We start from the raw sequence: 13,126 nt of genomic DNA, 5'->3' as shown, positions 1-13,126 counted from the left end.
AAAAAATACCCTTTTGCTACTCACCAAAACAAAGACGGTTTTATGGAGTTGAAAGCCTACTTTACTAAATGGGAACACTGTGAGTCCCCACCTCACGTCTAAAATACACTTTTTGGCCAGAAAAGGAAATATTTCACCGGAATTAAAACCTGTTTTTCGTTACTCCACAGTGCCCTCTACAGATCTGGTCAATGGAATTTTCCTATTGACCAGATTCTTCCTTCCGGTGAAATATTTTCTTTTCTGGCCAAAAAGTGTATTTTAGACGTGAGGTGGGGGCTCACAGTGTTCCCACTTAGTAGAATAGGCTTTCAACTCCATTAAACCATCTTTGTTTTGGTGAGTACCAAAAGTGTATTTTTTATTTTTACTACAGACGAGAGGCTGCGCTACCGCGGTGCGAGGGGAAAGAATCAAAAGTACCATAACGTTAAGGAGAACTCCTTCTAACGCTATGGACCAGAGCTAGACAGGGATAAGTTTGTGAGTGTCTGGCAGGCTACTAGCTCTTGTCCTCTGCTAAGCGATTAACCCTTTCACACTCCATGTCTTTAATGTTATGCAAAGCAGCCAGGTTGAGGCCATTGTTAAAGGTGTTAAAGACGGCTCGCCCCCATAGAGGTATAATATAGCTCGCCCCTGACGGTGCGTTGTTGTGTTAATGATTGACGGCTGACGGTGAGTGCTTGCGCGTGCATGTGGAGCTCGTGCATGTGGAGCACGCGCGAGCCCCCAGCCTGGGAACTAAGGGGTCGACGACCCCCCGTAGCACCCCCTTCAGCTCAACCCTGGACGCGAGGTAATCATTTGCGGCTGGTTGCCTGACAACCAACAACCACCACCAATCATGGCTGGCCTGCGTCCTCCCAGGCTTTGGGACGTGTAGACTCCACAGCAGCGTTGCCATGTCGGCTTATTATCGGCTTATTATAAGCGAGTTTGGGCTTCTTTTTCTGTAAAGTTGCTTGTATAAATTGGTAGTTGCGTGTTGCGTTTTCTAAAGTGTACTAGCTTATTTAGGCTTGCTTCCAATTTTTTTTATTTTATTATTTAAACCAGTGGTTCTCAAATATTTTCATTTATTATTTTTTTTAAGCCAAATATTCCACATTTTATTGCAATAGTTTTTGAAAAGAGCAGATATAAGCTCACTAGCGTGGTTATTATCAAAAAGTAAATTGCATATCGGTTTATATTTATATAGTGCTCATGTGGCCCAAGGCCAAGTTGCTTGTTTTGGGCTTATTTTCCTAGACCTAGTTTCTTGTTTCTCTCGCGCAACCTGGCAACGCTGTCCTCGAGTGTGACAGTTAACGCGCACCCAGAGAGACCGCAGTGGTGCCGCCGCCTCTCAGACGCCCCGCATCATGCACCGCGCACCCCGCATCATCAGCCCATCATCACCGCCTTACTGACGCTCTGGAGACGGGGATTTAAAGCCGTATTCCGCCTACACACAGCGTCGAACGTGCACATATATTTAGGCCGCGTAGTGGCGTGCGTGTGTGACATTTCCACGGTTCTCCTCCTGGTCCCACGCCCTGCTACACGCACCGCACTAGGACCGAGAGAGTGAGAGACAGTGACAATGAGCTTGGGGTTCGGCGGCTTCGGCTTCTTCGGCCCCCGGGATTTGACTGCTCTGTCGGCCCGGCGAGGATGAACCGCAGGACGGCAGTGAAGCATCGACCCTATACCCGCGGCAGGATGCTGAGCGTGCACAGCGACGATGATGGTGAGGATTATGAAGATGGATGATGATCATGATGATGATGATGTTAATTATGATTTATGATGATTTTATTTGTATTATTATTATTGCAGCTCCATCACTTTTGTTTCATTTTCATTCCCATATATATGTATATATATATATATATATATATATATATATATATATATATATATATATATATATATATAATATATATATCCATCTGCTCAGATCAGATCATATCTATGATGATGAATGTGATGATTGTGAAGATATGATGTTGATCATGATGATTTTATTATTATTATTGCAGCTCCATCCCTTTTTGTTTCATTTTCATTCCCATATATCCATCTGCTCAGATCAAATCTATGGTGATGGTGAGGATTATGATGATTGTGAAGATTATGATAGGATGTTGATTATGATGATTTTATTATCATTATTGCAGCTCCATCCCTTTCGTTTCATTTTCATTCCCATATATATATATATATATATATCCATCTGCTCCGATCAGATCTCTGCCATTGTGATGATTATAACATGATGTCGAATATGATTTATGATGATTTTTATTTATCATCATTCTTGTTATCATTATTATTGCAGCTCCATCCCTTTTTCGTTTCATTTTCATTCCCATATATCCATCTGCTGAGATCATCATCTATGCCATCTTTCCAAAAAAATGATGCGGGGTGGATGAATGGATGGTGAGCTTAAATATGAGGGGTTGTTTGCGGTGAGATTATTGTGTCACAGCAGGACGCCAGGCATGTAGGCCGTCGTCACCGCCGCTGTGGAACCGTTGGAATGGAGTTGAAACCGGGGCGTTTAGCCTAGATATTCTTTTCTCTAATTGGGGTCAGTAGGCATTGCATAAAAGAAAGCGTGCGGGGTCAAAGATGGCTAGGATTTTTGCATGATCGCATAACAAGTCTTTAATTTCCACGGGAAGCAGGCAGCAGCTATACCTTGCAATTGTAATTGGATTCACTACCAGAGAGATGCTATGAACAAGCAGAATTTAAGACCGGTGTATTTGAATAAGTAGCCTACATCATTGGTGAGGCCGGGGGGGTTCCAGGGGGTCCCCAGCAACATGTGTTAATATAGCATCACAATAATTGTAACCACTATACTTTGGCTATTCAAAAATTGCAGATCTGCTATTTTTGAAAAATCTTGAAAATTTGTGCAAATCTTTGAATATATATACATTCATAAAGCGAACATTTGTAACTAAAATCTCTGCTTCAGGGGGTCCCTGGAACCAAATATTTTGAGATGGGGGTCCGTGACCAAATTCATATCATTTTGGGGGGAAACGTTTGAGAACCACTGGCCTACATTTCTGTAGAACGGTCTTTCTGTTCCATCATAGTCGGTGTCCTTCATTTCAGCACAATCATCAGTGAGAGAGAGCATAAAGGACAAAGTGCAGAACGGTGCATTTAATCCACTTTACGGCATGCCGAAAGACGGACATGCATAAGGGGAATTACTAAAACACTCTCACTGCCCCATATGTCTGCATTACTTATGCAGATGAGACCTTAAAGCCATCTGCGAGAGGATCAGAAGCGACGCTATGTTAAACGGACATAGAGGCCATGATGGTGTGTGCTGCTTGCACAAAATAGACACAAACATGCATGTTGTTTTGTTGTCCTGCACTTCATAGCGTTCTTTTACTGCGTTCTACATGGATCATGCCATAGTCATCGCTTTGCTCCGCATCATAGCGGCTCTTTCAGAACTTAAAATGCTGAGAATGTCATGTTGCATGACCATGATTGTGCTAGTGTTGTGTTTCACTGCACTTTATGGCCCTGGTAGAGAGACAGCCAGGCATGTATAGATTTCTTCACAGTCCTACACACATAAGTGGAGAGTAGGTCATGAGTCAGGACCCTATAGGGCTCTGAGAGACATTCTGATCAACTCAGCTTCACTCAACTTTAATGCTATATAATATACTGCATAGTACTGACTTATAGTTAACCCAAACGTCAGGTTTTGGACGGTGCAAAAGCAGTTAGTTAGACAAGACATGCGAGTCTAGATCAGGGGTGATGCAACTTTGATGATGGAGAGGGCCACTATATTATTTCCTCACTCACTCCAGAGGGCCACATTGCATATTATATACTCTCTATCTGTATTTTAACTCTCAGACACCTCTTATCTTCGCCATTCTATGTCACACAAAAGTAGCAAAAATAGCCGATCTACAAGCTCAAAACGCGTCGCAGTGCGACGCGTTTTGAGCTTGTAGATCGGCTATTTTTGCTACTTTTGAATTGGAATGCTGATATCTTTTTTTTTGCTATTTTTGAATTGGAATCCAGATTTTTTTTTTTTGCTATTTTTGAATTGGAATCCTGAAAAGTAACATTTTTACACAAATGATTTCCGGGTCATGCTGGAGAACAGATGAGACAGAACCTTGAGTATTGGGATTTGGCTTATGTGTTGAAGTGTCCCACTCCCTCCCCTAACACACAGCTAGCACTCACCCGACCGTGTGCTCATCTGAACCATCTGAACAGCAGTCTGCTCTGTTGCTGGGTGAATCGGTAAAAGCAATTTCCTCTCCCCCAGGGGGACCAGAAGATACTTCCATTTCACCATAGCACAGTGGTTCTCAACCTGTGGGTCGGGAGAGATGATTTTGGGGGGTCCCCATGATGTCAGTGAAGTGACAATTTAAGGACTTTTAACACCTAAAAAATCGCCAAATTCCGATCTTTCCGATCTAGCCCAGAGGTCTTCAACAGGGGGTCCGCGACCCCTAGGGGGTCCGCGGAGGTACTGCAGGGGGTCCGCGAAATTGTTGTTTGATTTAAAATAAAAAAAACGTTTTAAAAACTTTTTGTTATTTTTTTTTCCAAAAATGTCAATATGTCTTTAAACATAACATGACATATTTGAATAGCTTAGAATTGAATGCACAATAACATGGTATGTTTATACGTATTTTGTAGAGAAAGAAAAGGTCTTTTGCACACCTACTGGGACAACCTGTGGGCAGGAGCAGGCTCCAGGCAACCATTTGTTCATGTTTATACATATAAAACACAATTTTATACATAAATATACGATATATGTGGTGGCCTACCCCCTACCCTACGAGGTAGGGGGTCCCTGCTCCATCACCCCATCAGTTTGGGGGTCCCTGGCCTGAAAAGGTTGAAGACCCCTGATCTAGCCGATCTACAAGTTCACGAGCTTGTAGATCTGCTATTTTCACAATTATAATCTGTGGAACTAAGTCAAACTAAATGTAATACCTCAACTCCTACAGTTCCAAGTGCTTGTCAGGGTGGGGGGTCCCCAATTCAAATATGATTATTTATTGGGGGGGGGGGGTCCTCAGTTCAAATATGATCATTTGGGGGGGGGGGGCAGTTCAAATAGATTATTTTGGGGGGGGGTCCCAGTTAAAATATGTTTTTTTTTACTGTAAGGCACCATTACCTTTCAACGGAAGCCTGTAGTTTTACTTCTTCACAGGTGTTATTAAGGACACTAAGGTTGTGTTTCATTCAGTTTAAACAGCCAGGGTGCTGCTATTGTGCACGTTGTTGTTGGCACACTGGAAAGAACTCTGCTACGCTGGGAACAGAGCCTGATTGGTAACACCTGTGAAAGAAGTGATAATGTGCAGCTATTTGTGTCACCGTGGCTGCTGTGAAAAAGCCCTGTAGTCTTTGTGCTTTGCATGCTTTTTGTGAGTCAGACTGCCTGCTCGTCGGCGTTGCCAGGTCTGCTTATTGTAAGTGACTTTGGGTTTGTTCGTTTGTAACGTCGCTTGTAAACATTGGTAGTTGCGGGGTTAGTGCGTTTTTTGGGCTTGTTTCTAAAGTGCAGTTGCTTATTATTTGGGCTTAATGTCTAATGCTGTTTAAACCATAAGTTCTCAAACTATTTCATGTCAAGGACCCCCAAATTAATATATATTTGGCTATATATTTGGCTAATATGTTTGCGCCAGAACCCCCCCCCCACATCCAAGATTTGTGTTGTTAAATGTAGAAAATAGCAGATCTACAAGCTCACAACGCGTCACGTTGTGACACGTTGTGACACGCTGTGACGCATTGTGAGATTGTAGATCAGCTATTTTCAAATAGTCGAAACTTGCTTCTTTTTGGGCTTGTTTTCGTAGACCTGGGCGCTTATTTCTCTCGCAAAATCTGGCAACACTGCAGTGCTCATCTTCCCAGTCAGGCAGGCAGGCAGGCAGAGAGCCCCCACCAGGGAGTTGAAAGGGCCACGGCCTGCTGGTGATGCATACACACTGCTTTGTTTCCGCTAGTGGGGTCAACAGACAAGAAAATAACATCTCAGGCTTGCCCGATGCTGACAGCAGTCTGGCGCCCGCACGCTGCTGCTGCTATTATCCATTCTCTTTCTCTCTCTCTAGCTCTCTCTCTCTCTGTCTATGCCTCTCTCCCATTTCTGGTTGCCGTCCTATCTGTTGTTGCCTTGTCTCTTCAAATCTCATGTGGGTCGAAGGGAACTTTTCCATTTGTTTGGAGCCTTCTCTGTATCAGCTGATAAGAAGTACACTGACTGAGCTGTGGGCTCATCAAGGCAGGCCAGTGGTTCTCAAGGTGGGGTCCGGGGACCCCCAGGGGTCCTTGCGGGAGTTCCAGGGGGTCCCCAGCTAAATGATAGATAGTTAGGAACCAAATGGACCCTTAGCCTATGGGTCTGTAACTCAGAGCGTGTACAAATGGAACCAAATGGACCCTAACGGGTCCATTTGGTTCCATTTGTACACTCTCAGAGTTAAATTAACATTGGTTGTACGATATAAATTGGGGTCCCAGAGATAGAAATGCCATTAAATGGGGGTCCGTAGTCTATTGCATGTCAAACTGGGGGCTCCTGGTTGAGAATCACTGCTAGAGACGTAAAAATCTTCTCTTATGGGGGTCCCTGGCATATCTATTCAAATGGGGGTCCGCAGGCTAATAAGTGTCAATTTGGGGGTCCTTGACATGACAAAGTTTGAGAACCACTGACGGAGGCTACAGCCGAAAGGCCTTTTTTTCCATGGTAAGCAACTAATGTGCCAGTACTAGTGAGAGGCGAGCGGGCAAGGAGGGCGGCACGGGGCCAGGGTTGCCAGATCTGCTTTTTTTCCAGCAAGATTTTATTTGAAAATAGCCAATCTACAAGCTCACAACATTGTGAGCTTGTAGATTGGCTATTTTCAAATAGCTTATGTATATGTTAAAGTGCTCATGTGGCCCATAGTCGCTTCTTTTGGCCTGGTTTTCCTAGACCTGGTTGCTTGTTTCTCTCACAGAATCTGGCAACGCTGCACGGGGCAGTCAGGTATATTGACAAGCGGGGGCTTGGCCTGTCACAATTATTACATAATCGCCTAATTGCAATTATTAGACATAGTCACAATTATTTCTTTTGCATAATCGTCATTATCGTCATAAGAATCGTTTCCATGTTAGAAATGTTCCGTTTTCTTTTTTAAATAGCGGAAATAGCAGATCTACAAGCTCAAAACGTGTTGAGCTTGTAGATCGGCTCTTTCCACTATTTCCAAAATGTTCCACGTTTATTTTCACGTATCAAGTAATTTAATATGTGGCATTTGTCATATATCTGCCCTGTGCAACTTTTGTTGTTATGAACGGAAATGTAATTTTTATTCATAACATGTTCCAATAAAGTTCAACGACAGAAACACAATTAACCCATTAAGACCTGGAACGCATCTGTGTCACTTTAGATTTCTTTGGCTATTCAAAAATAGCAGATATACAAGCTCATAGCACGGCACTCGGTGCCGCGCTATGAGCTTGTATATCAGCTATTTTTTAAAACAAAAGCAAGAATCGCCTCAGGTCTTAAAGGTTCTATGACATTCATTTTCACTTTTTTAATTTTTAATGTTTTTTGGGGGGTTTTATGACATCAAATACACCTAAAAAATCTGAACTTTGAACATTCAGTGGATTTTCTGTGGTCTGGGGTTTTCTGAATAATTAGGCTGAAAAGTAATCTGAGCTTGGCCCTTCGACAGTGAGGTCACAGTCGATTAATCCCGCCCACTCTCCTCCTCGCCCCTCCCCTATCCTTTCCTTTGGGGGGGGGCGGAGCAGAGGCGATGATTGACAGGCAAAATCCCTCACCAGCGACACCCGCAGGCAAAGATTAATTTTTTCATTGCAGTTGAAAAGGCTTTAGAAATGTGAGAGAAAAACACCTGCCATGGATCAATGGAGTGGAATTTTTTGTTAAAACTTTCTATACACGTTTGAAGGACCATGACAAAGACTTTTAATGTTTGGTAAAACTGAACGTCATGAAACCTTTAATGGATTAACCCATTAATACCTGGAACGCATCTGTGTCACTTTTAGATTTCTTTAGGCTATTCAAAAATAGCAGATATACAAGCTCATAGCGCGGCACCGAGTGCCGCGCTACGAGCTTGTAGATCTGCTATTTTTGAAAAATCGTGAAAATTATTTTTTTACATTTTTTTCCGAAAAACTGTTAGGATTTAAAAAATGTTTAGAAGCGGCCTCAGGTCTTAATGGGTTAAATCGTTAATCGCAATGATCGTCAAGTAAAATTCATAATCGTGACGGCCCTAGCGGGGGCGTTCTGGTCGTGTTCATGCTCGCGTCACGCACATGCCCACCCGCTCCCCAGAGTTGAAATGTGTTGAACTTTCTTTCTGCATGACACGTAGAAACGTGTCTTATTCACATGAGATCTACAAGCTCACAACGCGTCGCATCACGACGCGTTGTGAGCTTGTAGATCTGCTATTTTCATTTCATTTGTTGCGGACGCGGAAGGAGGCGCGCCTCCGCCCAAGTGGAGCTTACTATGAAACCCTGCTCGGCTTGTGGCTCTGTGTGTGGCTCTGTGTGCGTGCACTGCCTGTGTGCAGCCGCCAGAGTGCACTACAGTGTGGCTGAAATCCGCCTGCCCCTACAGTGTGGCTGAAATCCGCCTGCCCCTCGGTGACTAATTACACTCCTCTCAGAGAAATATAGCAGCTACAGTCAAAAATAACACATCGAAAAGCACCTACACGAGTTCATCTATTGGGATATCTAAGAATTCCATGTCATTTGTGCATATTTCAGGCCGGCTGGCAAGTTGAAAAGAGGACAGTTTCGAGCTGCGTTCGCTTCCCGCGTTCGCGCGTCTTACTTGTGATAAGGGTCTATGTCGCGCCCAATAAGGGCAACTAAACTACTAAACTAAATTAAAAGTAAATGAGAAGACGCTGTAGTGTACGATATGTGACAGAGAAGCAACCTGATACCAGAGTAACCTGTAATTCTACCCACTGTCTGGATCTCTCTCTCTCTTTCTCTCTGTGTCTCTCTCTCTGTGTGTGTCTCTCTCTCTCTGTCTGTCTCTCTCTCTCTGTGTCTGTCTGTCTCTGTCTCTGTCTCTGTCTCTGTCTCTGTCTCTCTCTCTCTCTCTCTCTCTCTCTCTCTCTCTCTCTCTCTCTCTCTCTCTCTCTCTCTCTCTCTCTCTCTCTCTCTCTCTCGCTCTCTCTCTCTCTCTCTCTCCCTCCCTCCCATGTCTCTCTCTCTGTCTCTCAATCTCTCTGTCTCTCTCTCTCTCTCTCTGTCTCTCTCTCTGTCTCTCTCTCTCTCTCTGAAGTGAGTCGCTCTGAAGTGAGTCGCTCTTAATCGATAGACAAACGAGATACGGGAGGATTAGGTTCCACCACACCCTGCAGGGTTCAAAAAGCGCTAATTAAGGCCATTGAATAGGCCAACAGACTAACCAACGTAAACGCCTACAGTATATGTGCAATAATGTCACTAATACACATAGGCCTATACCCACTAATATTAGATATCCATTTGCAAAGTATACTGTATATCATACATGGGCAACTGGCGGCCCGGGGGCCACATGCGGCCCTTCACTTAACGCGGCCCGCAGGTTAATATCGGAATACTGATATATTATTGATTTCAGCTGTTATTACAATTCCAAACATGCATACTGTACATGTCTGTATTATTATCACTTTAATTACTTTTTTATGTCCCATGTATTTGTATTTAAGTTCATAAAGTTAACCTAATCAACTGCATAATGCATTTGAAATAAATAAATAAGAAGTTACTTTTCAGGATTCCAAAATAGCAGAGTTGCGACGTGTTTTGAACTTGTAGATCTGCTATATAGATCTGCTACTTTTGTGTGACATACTAGAATGACGAAGTGCAGCATTAATTTACAGAAAAAGTTAAAATATGGAGATAAGAGGTTTCTGCCTGACAGCAACAATATGCAATATATATAATCTTTATTCCAGACCCATGGGTCCATAAAAAAAAAACAAGGACAAGAACAAGCAATGTTCATAATTGTGCAATGTGGCCCCCACTCATTTATGTCCCTTGTGATCTACAAGTACATACATTCCTATGTATTGGTTATCATGCGAGTGTAGCCTATATTGAACCACAACAGAGGACGGAGCACAGCAACGTGTTCTTATGGATTCCACCAACGTTATGTCCTATTTGAAAACGGTTAATTAAGTAATCAAGCAATCAATCGATCAATAAAACAATTAATTTAGAGGTCAGGCTACAGTGCAAAACCAAGTGTAAACAAAACTAGCACAGGCCTTGAACCTGATTTATACTTGGTTGCACCCGAACATTTTTAACTCAAATCTTTGCTTCTGGGGCAGGAGCGTCGTTATGCGGGGGCTTCGGTGGCTATAGCCACCAATGTTTTATCCAAAGCCACCAATAAAAAAAATTAATAATAATTAAAAATAATTATAATATTTTTTTTAATTATATATCTATAACCCTAACCTAACCCTAAAACCGAAATAAAGTAACAAAAAACGGGGGGAAAAGTACCCAAATCCGCCAAAAAAATCGTGCGGGGAGGAGGGACACATGCACGCGCACTGTGCGCGCGTGCATGTGTCCGTTGCCTGGGGGGCTAAGCCCCCAACCTAGTAGAGACCTAGCGACGCTGTTCTGGGGGTCCCTGGCATAAAACATTTTCAGATGGGGGTCCGCGGCCAAATTTATATCAATTTAAGGGTTCCTTGGCATGAAAAAGTTTGAGAACCACTGACTTAGATTAACAGATTTGAATCCGTGAAATTAAATGTTAACTGTGGGCTGTAAAAATGGCCGTCACATGTGAAGTCGAGCTTTTGCACACAGTTTGCATTTGCCTTTTTTTAAACCCCTTCCACTGCTTCTTCCTGGCTGCCGGGTTCTGCTTGCCGATTGGCCAAACCAACAAGCTTGGGGGAAGAGTTGTTATTTACCGCCCGCTGAAGCAATTGAGCTGGAAGTTAATTGTGTTGATGATGGGGGAGCGCATGATAACAGTTCATCGCCCGGGCCTGGAAAACTCTATGAATTCCATTGATCCCTCACTGTATTGTGCTTGCATTGTTATTCAATGGCTGGCAAAGAGGTTAATCCAACACGTGCCGTGTGTGTGTGCGTGTGTGTGTGTGCGTGTGTGTGTGTGCAGTGGTGGAAAAAGTACTGAAATGTTTTACTTAAGTAAAAGTATCAATACTGCATTGTAGAAGTACTCTGTTACAAGTAAAAGTCCGGAATAAAACATTTACTTGAGTAAAAGTACAAAAGTATTGGTATCAAAATGTACTTGAAGTACCAAAAGTAAAAGTACTAAAATGTTTGAAAATAGCCACGGTATAAAATAGGGCTGAAGTGGTTAATGTATGTTTTATAACGTAATAATTTGTATCTGAAAAGTAACTAGTAACTAAAGTTTTCAAATAATTGCAGTGGAGTAAAAGTACAATATTTACCTCTGAGATGTACTGGGGTAGAAGTAAAAGTATTGACAATTGGAAATACTACCTCAAAATTGTGCAGAAGTACAGTACTTGAGTAAATGTACTTGGTTACTTTACACCACTGTGTGTGTGTGCGCGCGCGTGTGTGTGTTCTCACAAGCTGACCTCGGTCAATATTTTTCCATCACAGCTCATCAGGCAGACATTAACCCATTAAGACCTGAGGCTGATTCTACAAAACACATTTTGCTGGGGGACCCCGTGGACCCCCCCCCCCCCCCCCAAGGACCCTACTTTGAGAACCAATGATCTGGGGGACATGCGTGGATGCATACAGACAGACAAACCCTCTGGAGTCTACACCAGTGGATGTCAAACAGTTTTCTGAAATTTTTTTGTTGCTATAATCAGTGGTTCTCAAACTTTTTCAAGGACCCCCAAAAAGTATATGTATTTTGCTGCGGAGTGGACCCCCCCCCATCTCAAAATATTTGGTTCCAGGGACCCCCCAGAAGATTTGAGTTTAAAAATGTTTGCTTTAAAATAATATGTATATTCACAGATTTGCACACATTTTCGCAATAAAAAAAAATAGCAGATATACAAGCTCGTAGCGCGGGACTCGGTGCCGCGCTACGAGCTTGTATATCCGCTATTTTTGTAACAGTGTAAAATAATGTTTTTTTTTAGCTTGAATCAAAAAATTACACAGATGCGTTCCTGGCCTAAATAATAATAATAAACTTTATTTGTATAGCACCTTTCATGACCACCTGAAATGCATCTCAAAGTGCTTTACAGAGCAAGAATACAATTACAGAAAAGTACAGCTAATTTAAAGATAAAGCAACAAAAAAAAAAGCAAAAGCATAAAACTACATTAAAATAATAGCAAAACAGTGAGGCTGGGTTAATGGTATAAGCCGAACTGATTATATGTTGTGAGAGCAGTCTGTTTGGATCAAAACTAATAATTCACAAGACATTTACGGTATACAGATAAATGGCATCCATTATAATTACAGAGAGACGGCGCCAACCGTGACGCTTATGGAATGTATTTTGCCGTGGGGCAGTGGTGTGTAGAGTAACTGAGTACATTTACTCAAGTACTGTACTTGAGTACAATTATGAGGTATACTTTTACTTTACCGGAGTATTTCCAATTGTCTATACTTTTGCTTCTATTCCACTGCACCTCCGAGGCAAATATTGTACTTTTACTCCACTACAATTATTAGTTACTAGTTACTTTGCACATATTACATTATAAAACATTCGTAAACATTCGTAGCCCTATTTTATACCTAGGCTATTTGAAAGTAGCCGATCTGCGACGCGTTGTGAGCTTGTAGATCTGCTATTTTCAAACATTTTAGTACTTTTACTTTTGGTACTTTAAGTTCATTTTGATACCAATACTTGCACTTTTGCTCAAGTAAAATTTTGAATTCCGGACTTTTACTTGTAACGGAGTACTTCTACATTGCAGTATTGACACTTTTACTTAAGTAAAACATTTGAGTACTTTATCCACCACTGTCTGTGGGAACAGTTTGGTGCTTTGTTTCTCATTCTCCCCGCCCGCCGGG

At 42.4% G+C, this 13,126-nt stretch overlaps 1 protein-coding gene across 2 annotated transcripts in view; it reads left to right on the top strand.

Moving 5' to 3' along the window:
- Nucleotides 1-1,359: 1,359 nt before the first annotated feature.
- LOC308080707 (transmembrane protein 198-like) overlaps nucleotides 1,360-13,126 on the top strand; it is a 55,294-nt gene continuing 43,527 nt past the window's right edge. For both annotated transcript variants that reach the window (XM_080422656.1, XM_080422655.1), the window contains exon 1: nucleotides 1,360-1,735. In XM_080422656.1, coding sequence (XP_080278782.1) covers nucleotides 1,660-1,735 — 76 coding nt within the window. In that variant the 5' untranslated portion in view covers nucleotides 1,360-1,659. The remainder of the gene's footprint in view (nucleotides 1,736-13,126) is intronic.

Source organism: Gymnoscopelus braueri (assembly GCF_963280865.1).
Source record: "Gymnoscopelus braueri genome assembly, chromosome: 24".
Classification (NCBI taxonomy): Eukaryota; Metazoa; Chordata; class Actinopteri; order Myctophiformes; family Myctophidae; genus Gymnoscopelus; species Gymnoscopelus braueri.
Note: the sequence above shows the minus strand (reverse complement) of the source record. Positions and strands in the feature narration are given on the sequence as shown.